The sequence below is a fragment of the Lathyrus oleraceus genome, chromosome 4 (genome assembly GCF_024323335.1).
Source record: "Lathyrus oleraceus cultivar Zhongwan6 chromosome 4, CAAS_Psat_ZW6_1.0, whole genome shotgun sequence".
Taxonomy (NCBI): Eukaryota; Viridiplantae; Streptophyta; class Magnoliopsida; order Fabales; family Fabaceae; genus Lathyrus; species Lathyrus oleraceus.
The window spans coordinates 51,343,186-51,354,435 of NC_066582.1; the positions used below are offsets into that span (position 1 = coordinate 51,343,186).

The 11,250-nt window shown below is 34.4% G+C and overlaps 1 protein-coding gene, 1 long non-coding RNA gene and 1 pseudogene across 3 annotated transcripts; 2 read left to right on the forward strand and 1 right to left on the reverse strand.

Annotated features, from left to right (window-relative positions):
- Positions 1-4,124: 4,124 nt before the first annotated feature.
- Positions 4,125-5,455, forward strand: LOC127073208 (glutathione S-transferase T2-like; annotated as a pseudogene).
- LOC127135970 (uncharacterized) lies at positions 5,422-6,723 on the forward strand. The gene has a single exon (XM_051062587.1). It carries the CDS (start codon positions 5,422-5,424, stop codon positions 6,721-6,723), a length of 1,302 nt encoding a protein of 433 aa, XP_050918544.1.
- A 232-nt stretch (positions 6,724-6,955) lies between these two features.
- LOC127073209 (uncharacterized) lies at positions 6,956-8,444 on the reverse strand. Of its 2 annotated transcripts, none has more exons than XR_007785686.1 (3): positions 8,144-8,444; positions 7,491-7,991; positions 6,956-7,363 (listed from the first exon to the last, which is right to left on the reverse strand). It is a non-coding gene; the product is annotated as an uncharacterized LOC127073209 (long non-coding RNA). The 2 variants fall into 2 exon arrangements; XR_007785687.1 differs by having other exon boundaries at positions 7,491-7,817; positions 7,921-8,444.
- Between the last annotated feature and the right edge of the window lie 2,806 nt (positions 8,445-11,250).

Sequence of the window (11,250 nt, forward strand, 5' to 3'; positions counted from 1 at the left end):
TAATGAATTTTCCCAAGCACGACATTTGACAAGGTAACCAAGAAAGAAAGGTTCTTGATTCAGAAATGGGTATTTTGACCATGACGTACTTGACCCAAAGAAGATATAGAATTCCAAAGAGTGTATTGTTTGGTCCAAAAAAATGAGTATTGTTGATGAAGCAGTGTTGCAATATTGAAGTGTAGAAGTGTTGTCTGTGGGGAATAAGACTTGGCAGTTGTTTGATTTGAATTGCACTAAAGTCTATGAGTGGATGTGAATACTTTGAACAACTAGATCATTTGTCCCATATCCAAAGATATTCATAATGAAGATATGAATCATCCCTTTCATTCCTTCTCTACTACTTAAGGCTCGTGACGTACAGTTTGAATCGCAATTGACAAGTGTTAAAGAGTATTTTTGTTCCGCTTGATTAGTGATCTAGTCTTGTTATCTAGTGTCTTAAAATTCTTGAGCATGGAACTTGATTTAAGTTGATGTCTAATGTAGCGCTAATACAGAGGATTAGTCATATCAAGTGATCAAGAGGCTTATGATCACTTAACTTGTATTTGGAATTTGAATCCACTCTCACCTATGTACATGTATGCAACAAAGAAGAAGAAGGAAAGAAGAGGTCAAGACCTACCTGGTCGGAGATGAAGACGAGGATGACGATGAACGCCAATAAATTCCTATTTCCAGGGAATGACTCTGACTTCCTTTATCTTGATCCCTCTTGCAAATTATTCTTATTCTCTCTCCTTTGGAGCTTCTACTGAGTTGTTATTCGAATGCTAAGGATGATGAATTGATGGATGGTGGTTCAGATATTGGTGATAGTGACTGAGATGGTTATTGGTGAAGGCAATTGAGAGAGATTGAGAGGCTTTTTGATCGGAGAAGGATGAATATGAAGTAAATGTGAAAAAAGAGGTTTGAGAATTGAATGATGAAAAATGATTGGAGATTCCAGAGCCCGTGATCAATGACTAGAGTGGGTTATTTATAGGTGGTTTTTGTATTGGGATTGGGGAATTTCATTTAGGATTTTCTGTTAGGGGTTTGTAGAAATCGAGGCAAGTTATTATAGTTGTTGTTGACTTGTAACTGACTTTGTTGATCCCAATGTATTTAGTTAGCCTGAATTTAGTCATGATTTTTTTTTGTTATGTAGTTATGTGATTGATGGCTTGTGAGGTTAATTATGGTTTAGTTGTGATACGTTAGCTAAGCTGAAAATGATGTTATGGTGAATACCAAGTTCAGTAGGTCAGGATACTTTTACAGGTTAAATTGGTAGTCTTTGTTATGATGACGTGCTTGAAGTGTTTTGATATTCCTTTTACATGATTTTAGGTTGGGTTTCATGTAGCATTGGTATGAATTCTTTCTAACAAGTAAAGATGTTTCATGTATGCATTGCTCATGGCTTGTGTTGGGCTCTGGTGTATGCGTATGTGCAGGAAGTTGTTGTTGTTAATCCTTTAATTATGAACTAGTGTGGTCTTGTGTGGTAATGTCCTTAATCTTGGCTTAGCTTATGGTAAGTCCTCCAACTATGGCCTGAGATTGTATTTATGATGCCTGCAGAATGAATGATTTCCTTGAGGTATTATAGTGTTTAGCTGAATGTTTTAGGTTTAATGCTAGCTTGACTGATTTTTTAACTTGTGATCAATTTGGTTGTGGCTTGCAGCACTTCATTTTGTCTTTATTCATCATGCCTTGATTATGGAGTTCATGTCTTGTCTGGTAACAGGTTTGTGCTTTGACCTGACTCATCGTTCAGTTTACATAATGGCTTGACTATTATTGGAAGTGCCTTTGGTCTGTGTCATTGTTTTTTTCCATATTGTTGGATGAACACTTGGAATTGCTATGACTGTTATTGCTTAAATGTTTTCCCTAAAGCTGATGTGAATTGTTGATGTGCTGCTAGTTTTGTGATGCTAACTCTATCTGAATGCCAAGCTGCTTATCATGCAGTGCTATGGATGCTGATGCTGACTTATGAATGAATGCATTCCAGGATTATTATTTTTCTATTGCACATGCTCTATTGGTTGTGAGTTGTGCAGGATTGGTCAGGTCAGGGTAAATGGTTCTTGACACGAGTTAGGAGTTAGTGTTAAATGAATGGTTAATTGGTTATGTTGTGAAACGACTAAATGGGAACGAGGTTAGGTCATATGGATTGTGGGAGATAACTAGTGTATATTAGTTATCTTTGTTAAGTTGCAGGGTTTTATTTTGGCTTGTAATAGTGAGCTCTTGTTGTTTTATGAGGTTTGTGTAATGTTTATATGTGGTAATGTCTGCTTCTGCTGCAGGATTCATGAGTTGCCTATGGTGTAGCAGGTATGCTGTTGTGCAAACCACAGGGTCTTCTACATGGATACACGACTGATAGATTAATAGGCCAGGATCATGTTGTGTTGCAAATCTCAGTTGCCTTGTGTCGTACCCCAAAATTTGTCCTGTCTTTTTCATTTTTTACACGACCAACAACTTCATTAGGAAACACTCATTTCATCTACATCTCATTATTTCATTTTTTATTTGGAAAGTTAGGTCAAGGGCTCTTCGGTGATGATCTTGAATGTGGAAAATGGAAAGTAAAGAAGCGGTTGATTTGGGTCGACACTGCGAACCAAACGTTTGACTGCTGCCATAGGCATTCCTAAATCTATTCATCCCCCTTTTGTAATTCATCACATCATGTTCAAAAAAGGATGCATCATATGCACGACATATTCACCAACCACGCATTTTGCATTTTACATAACCTGTATTATATGCCAACTTACATTTTCGAAACAGTTTAAATTTCTAAGTGATTCACTAAGTCACTTTTCACTTCATGGGTAAATTCTGTAAGCATTCATTAGAAATCATTTCCATACATACACTTTGAACTAAAAATTCCTCTTTTTATTCATAGCCTTTCAATTCATGTGCATAAGGTTCAAAAGTCACTAAATATTATTTTTACAATTATATGACTTCACTTTACACCACTTTATGTCATTACAAACATATTACAAATGAATAAAAATGATTACAATCATATTACATTCTTGACCATGTTTGTTCAAGCTCCATTATCATGTACCATGTTGCAAAAAAAACAATAAAAACAAGTTAGGAATTACATTCATTTCTAAAAATCCAGCACCTACAAAATAAAAATTCGGCATCATGAGTACTTTCAAAATACACATGAAAAGTCATCTTAAATTTAAATCATTCATCTCTAAAATTCAACACATGAATATACACTTATATCATATGCAAAACCATCCCAAAAAAGGTCAAATTCAATACTAATTCAATAAAAAAATTGCATGTTATGCATATACCATGAATAAATTCCATATTATGTATCACTTTCATTTCACTTCTATACAAAAAGAAAAATATAGCATGCATGTAATACATCATTTCATCCATGAACATCAATCCAAATGCATATATAATTCATTCATTCATTCATACCATGTAAATGGCCAAACATGTATTCAAGTGGTGCCATATAAATTCATCTAATTTTCTTCATATTCACTAAAAATTCAGCATATGCACATGCATGTGAATTCACATACATCCATGCCTTAACCACTCTAACTACCTTAAACTTTCACAAACTAACTTCTAAGAGCATCTCCAGTGGCAGCAGTACTATGGTTTTTCAGTCCAGTTTGCCAAGTGGAAGTGGTTCTTTTACTTTTGAATGAATGGAGTTTGCCATGTTGGCAAGACCGGTGCTTCATGAAGCAACGGTTCCTTCTTTTTTCTTCTATTTTTTTATTTAAAAAGTAGCCTGCCATGCAACGGTTACTTCCTTTTTTTATTTATTTTTTATTTAGAAAGTAGCATCCAACGGCTACTTATTTTTTTTATTTATTTATTTTAATATATTTTTTATTATAAATATAATTTTGGTTTCCAAAATTTTACCAACACAAATTTCTCTCACTTTTATTTTCTCTTCAATTTGAAATTTCTCTCTCACAATTTTATCATTTTATTCCTATACTTTTAATTTTTTTACAACAATTTTTTCTCATTAGCATTTTTTTTACAAAATATTTAATTCAAAATTTCATCTTTTTACTTCAAATTACAATTGTTTAGGCCAAATGGATCCTAATCGTTTTCATTACCAACAAGCTTTTTTCAATTACATGCAAAATTATCAAAATCCTAATCCTCAAAATTCTCAAATCCCACCGGTGCCAACAAACCCCGCCCATATTTCTTCCGTCACCAAACAATCCAAATATGTATCCTATACCTCAAATGAATTCTAATAGTATGAAATTCTCTACTCAAGTTCCACCATTTTCTACTCAAGTCCCACCATTTTCTACTCAAGTTGGTACTGAAAAAGAAGAAAGGGTTGTCGTTAAAAAAAGATCTCGAGAGCAATTTACAAGGGAAGAGGATATACTACTTATCCAATCATGGTTCAATGTTTCAAAGGATCCAATTGTGGGAGTTGATCAAAAGGCTGAGAGTTTTTGGTTAAGAATTGCTGCTAGTTATAACCAATATCGTGGGCAATTGCGGGAAAAGTTAGGGGGACAGTTAAAATGTCGATGGCATAGAATAAATGGCATGGTTCAAAAATTTGTTGGGTGTTACAAAATTGCTCTTAAAGGAAAGAAAAGTGGGACATCCGAGACCGATGTCATGGCAGATGCACATGCTATTTTTGCTCAGGATCAAGGTACAACATTCAATCTTGAGTATGCATGGCGATTGTTAAAAGATGAAGCTAAATGGCGCATCGTCGAAGAATCGATTGGAAGTTCTGCAAAAATAACAAAGACTTATGCTAGTGGGGCATCATCGGAGAACCCAAATACAACTTCAACTTATGAGTTTAACTCATCATCACCAATGGAGCGTCCAATGGGACAAAAAGCAGCAAAAAGGAAGGGTAAGGCATCCGAAATTCCAAATGCAACGCAAGATGCAAAGAATAAAAGAGCAATAACAATGGACAGACTTGCGCAAGCTAAGGAGGACGAGCTAGAATTAAGGGTAGTGCAAATGATAATGAAAGACACTTCTACTATGAACGATAGTCAACGAGATATTCATGAAAAATATTGTAATAAGATGAAAAAAAAAATATGGAATGTAGTTAGTATCACTTATGTAAAATGGTCATTAGTACCACTTTAATTTATCAACACCTATGTAAAATGGTCATTAGTACCACTTTAATTTAAACTAGCCGTTATTCAAACTACCACTTTAATTTAAACTAGTCGTTATTCAAACTAGTCGTTATTCAAACTAGCCGTTGTTCAAACTAGCCGTTATTCAAACTAGCCGTTATTTAAACCATTATATATACTACCACTTATGTCATTGTTCTCTCATTCTCATCTTATTCTTCTCATTTTTCTCTCATTCTTTACTCACTAAATGGATTCAGACAATTCAGATAATTACGATCAAGAATTTTGGGAGTTGATTGAAGAAGAATTTATGGACGACAGTGATGAAGAAGAACAACTTCAGAATGAACGTCGATCTGGAAGTTCCTCTAGGCCAAAGAGAAGAACAACGGTAGATCGAGGTCGTGAAGAAGGGCACAATCGATTATTCAATGACTACTTCTCGGAAAACCCAGTATACACAGATGTTCAATTCCGAAGAAGGTTCAGAATGCATAGGCATGTATTTCCTCGAATTGTAGATGCCCTTGGAAATCATGATGAATATTTCCAAATGAGGGTCGATGCAACTGGTAAAATGGGTCTTTCACCATTGCAGAAATGTACATCTGCTATTCGTATGCTGGCGTATGGGTCTCCTGCTGACCTTGTAGACGAATATGTTCGAATCGGTGAAAGCACTTCAATTGAGTGCTTAGAAAGATTTGTTAAGGGTGTCAATGTTGTATTTGGCGCTGAGTATTTGAGAAAGCCTAACAACAATGATGTTGAACATCTTTTACAAATGGGAGAGTCACGTGGCTTTCCAGGTATGTTGGGTTCCATCGATTGTATGCATTGGGTATGGAAAAATTGTCCTGTTGCATGGAAAGGACAATTTTGTCGAGGTGATCATGGTAAGCCCACAATCATGCTTGAAGCAGTGGCATCACAAGACTTATGGATTTGGCATGCTTTTTTTGGTATTGCAGGTTCAAACAATGACATTAATGTGCTAAACCAATCCAACGTGTTTAACGATATTTTGGAAGGACGTGCTCCCAATGTGCAATATACAATCAATGGGACACCATATAATATGGGGTATTATTTAGCAGATGGTATATATCCCGAGTGGGCTACATTTGTCAAGACTATTTCAATGTCACAGGGAGAAAAGAAAAAATTATTTGCTCAACATCAAGAATCGGCTAGAAAAGATGTGGAGCGAGCATTTGGAGTGCTTCAATCTCGATTTGCAATTATACGTGGCCCAGCGCGTGCCTGGCACATGGACACTCTCAAGCATACCATATATGCCTGCATCATATTGCACAACATGATTGTGGAAGATGAACGACGTACATATGGAGGTAATTTTGATTACTCTTATGATAATGTGGATATCAATAACTCAACAACTGAAACATTTAGCAGTCCTCATCCGAATCTTGCAACAAGACTACAAAGAAGAGCAAGTATTCAAGAAAAACAAGTTCATCGTAAACTTCAAGGAGATCTAGTCGAATATATTTGGGAACGTTTTGGACATGAAGATGATGAAATTTAAGTTTGATTAATTATGTGATGTTATTTATTTTTATTATTTTTAATTATATATCATGTATTTGAGATTAATTTTAATTATCATTTTAAATTATAAGTTTAATTTAATTTAATTTAATTTTATATCAAATTTAATTTAAAATACTAAAATTATTATTTTAATTAATATAAAATTTAATATGAATAAAATATTAATATATAAAATAAAATTATGAGATCCAATCTGAGTTCTTCAGAGTTGCACCATTGGAGTGAAAAAGTAGTTGAGTTACTTGAAGCTGACGTGGCTTAATAGGTCCCACAAAGAACCCAAAAATGGGTTCACGGTTGAAGATGCTCTAACTACTTTGGGCAATTGTCCAAAGTGCCCAAAACAGCCTCAACAATTTTCTAACTAATTTTCAACTTCTAGTTATCCCTCACCTAGTTATCCCTCACCTAGTATATATAAATATTCATCATTCACTCACTAGGTTTTTTCACTTTTTGATTACTCTCATTCTTCATTTTCTCTCAAGTTTTGACTATCCATTCTCCATTTTCAACCTTCCCTCGAGCTCAAATCCATGGTTGTTGAAGCTTCACATTGAAACTTCAATCAACTTGAGCATAAACCTCCACCACACTTCATCTCATAGTTCTTCCTGATTCAAGCCCAAAAAAAAATCATCAACAACAAGAAAACAAATTGAAGAAAAGAAAGGGGACGAAGAAGAGATAAAGAGGGATCAAATCGGAAGAATTAACAAGTGAATGCAAATAATAGCTTACCGGATTGAATTTGCGCCGCCATTGAAGAACCATCGGAGGGTCTCCGATCGATAAGCCTCAATCTCTATTTATCACTCCATGAATGATTGCTTGCTTGCTTGTTTGAGTTATCTTTGCATGCTTATTTTCTTTGCTTTTCATCTTGAATGAACGATTGCCGTGAAAATCCAAACCTTGCCATGAACAAAAACAATAGAAAATTTAGCATCTTGTCAATGCCAAAACTTGACCTCTTTCATCACTAATTTCAACCTTCATCATTAATTCACCATATACCGCAAGAAATGCCGCCAAGAATAATTACCGCAACCCTTTTCAATAACAAATCTAAACCCAATTAAAAGTCATAGATCTAAAAAAGTGAGAAATAGAATCCCAAAACAGAACCAAACAAGGCAAAAAGACAAGAAACTTGGTTCAAGCATTATACCAAACACTTGGTGTGCATCTGCGAAACATCAAAAACATTAACCAAATCGCAATGGATATAGAAGCTCCAATCTGGAATAAAAACAAATAACAACACTACAAATCAAAACAAAAGAGAAGGAGAAGAATTCGAAGCTGAAACATGAAAAGTTATGCACCAAATGCGTCGTCGAACATGAACGAATTAGGAACCGTAAACTTCGAACCAAAATGCAGTTGCTTACTGGAAATGAAACGAATTCTGAGGTGATACCATAAGAGCTGAACCGAAACCAGCAATTTCGAACTGAACCGATTTTGAACCGTAACCATGAACCAAATATGAACACGAGTTAAAACCGAAACTGATTGAGAAATCACGAGTAGATTTAAATGTTGTTGTTGCATAAGAGACTCATAAGAAGCACGTTTGAAAAAGCACTTATCCTAAAAATCGCGTTTGGGACTGATGACGGTTGGAAGTTATTTTGCTTATTCTCGTTTTTGCTATGTGTTTCACGTTCTGTTCCAAACTCTAGTGTTCACGTTGCAACACAAAATTTGTAATTTCATTTTTCTATATTACTTTATTTCTTATTCTATTTTATTATTACATTTTCAATTATGATTATATTATTATTACATTTCTAATATATATGATTATGCTTTAGTCTTACCTTAAAAAGATATATATACGTTAGTTAGAAAATAGTACATTAATTTTAGTCTACGATGATGTAATTATATAATTAGAAAGATATAAATGTTCAGTAGCCTTAATTTTAGAACCCATAACTATTGATTTTATTTAGAAAAAATATATACATAGCAATTGTTTTAGTAGCAACCTTAGAAAATATATGTAGCAATGGTTTTAGGATTAGTTTAGAAAGTATACATAACGATAGTTTTTAGTTACTTAGTTAAAAATAATAATAATGCACCAGTACTTGTAGTTAGATAATATTTTAGTCTTAGTAAACAAAATAATAATCTACTAGCTTAGTTAAATTGATATCATTATTTTAGTTTAAAAGTTTCAATTCAGTAGCTCGTAGTTATAATACAGTAGGCTAATATTTAGCTTTTTAAAAAAAAAATACTTTACCTAGAAAATAATAGGTAATACATTTAGTTTAGAAATAATCTCTAGTTAGAAAATATCCATTAGTTTACTTAGTAAAGATTTAAAAATATTAGCTTAACAAATATGTACATTACTTATCTAGTTAAAAATACACATCAAAATGTATAACTTATGTTAGGGTAGATTTTTAGACTCTAATTAAATTTAGTCTTATTAGATTTTCCTTTAATTTCATTAATGACAAATTGAACAAATAATCACATGTGTTTAATATATCTTTGCATGATCCCTTAAGATAGTATCTAACAATTACTAACTTTGATTAGATCTAAACCTAGTTCCCAAAATAAAATAAAATCCATGATTAGATCGATCAAAAGCAATTTTGATTGATTAAATTCTTTGAACTTGTATAATCCCATAGTCTAAATCGAGTGACCAAAAGACCTTTGGTCACTTAATAAGACTTTTCTTCCAAACTGTGGAGCTCAAGGCCTCAAGACAAGATCTTTAATCAAGGCATCCTCAGTCATACCAAGCAGCGGATTATACAAGATAAATCAAAGGTTAACACTTGGTAAATACGATTCAAATTGTACGAAATGAGCCTTAAGTAATGAGGAATGATGAGATGGAGTCTCTCCTGTCCTTGTCTAGAGCGACTTTGCATATGGGACGTATGCCCCAAATATTCAAAGCGTTTGTCCTTATTCATAGACTTGAGTACAATACGAATTGATTAAACTACCAAGTCTTCTTCACACAATATCAACAATAACACAAGGATCAACAACGAAGATTCTTCACCAACAACTTGTTAGTCAAGAGAAGTATCATGCGCTTCGAGTCTTAAGTAATAGGGAATGACGAGACGGAGTCTCTCCCATCCTCGTCTAGAGTGACTTTGCGTATGGGGAGTATGCCCCAAATACTCAAAGTGTTCGCCCTTATTCATAGACTTTAGTGTGATTCCTATCAATCGACTGTCAAGTCTCTTATCACTTCATTCTCTCTCAATCGTTTCAATTCATTCTATCATTCATCTCTTCTTGCCTCCAATCAATTTCTTTTCAGCCTTAATAGGCTGAACTACGAAAGCTCTGATTTTCTCATTGCACTATGAGGGTACGTAGGCAGGAGAACCCGTTTTCTTTGCGAGCTACCCTATTTATCAATCAATAATTATTCATCCATTCAATCTATACCATCTTTTTGAGATCAATCATACTTCTCCTTGGACCCCTTGTCCATCCTTTTAGGACGTCTTGATGATAGTCAATCTCTTCAATCGAGAGTTGTTTGGGCAAACAACCTCAAACACTTAATTCAGTCTTTGTTTTCGGCTTTACCTTATAGTGTCGGCCTGCTAGTCCGCGTATTGGTAATTGCCTACTTTGCTCTTCGATTAAGAGTATATCCTTCTCTTGGATCCAAGATACTATCTGCAAGACCCCAATTTTGTCCCTAAGATCCCTCATGGCATCATATCATATCATTGCCTCAAGGATCATTGTGTACCTTGCCTCCTTCCCTATGGGTGGGTTATCTTTTGAGAGTGGTTTCTTGATCACCAAACATGTTTTGCATTTGTATATCATTGCTTTTCATTTGTTTACTAACCAAAAGTACAAAAAATATGTCATCTAACCTTGTTACTTGCAGATGAAGCAATTACAGGTCAAAGCAGTCACTGAGCTATAGATGGTGGCCATTCTTGAGAATTTGGGCACCATGATCATTAATCAAGAGTTCATATGAACCATGATATCATTTTGAATCAAGATCTCAAGTGGTAGAGGCTTGAATTTTATCTGAGCATAGCCAGGTCAACTGAAACCCTAGAAAAGTCAACTGCCAGTCAACTGTTGGATTTGGAGGTGGGAAGTGATGGGAAATACTTCATTCATGTTCAAACAAGTCTCATTTGACACTTCAAACATCAACAATGAAGAATTTGAGGTCAGATGAAAACTTTCCAAAAATAGTAAGTGACCTGTAATTCAAAATTGCCAAAAATGGAAAGGTCTTCTCCTCAAGATTACATCATCAAGAATGCTTCAAATGAAATTTTGTCCAACATGAAAGTTGAATATCTTGCTCTCACCTTTCCAAAAAGTCCAAGAACATGAATTTCTCATGTGTGGTTAAGAAATTGTGGATCAATCATTGTCAAGTGATTTTGAGCTTCAAGCTTGCATAACTTTCACACCAAAAGGCCAAATGGAATGGTTCTTTTTGGAACATTTCTCTCTTGATATGCACTAT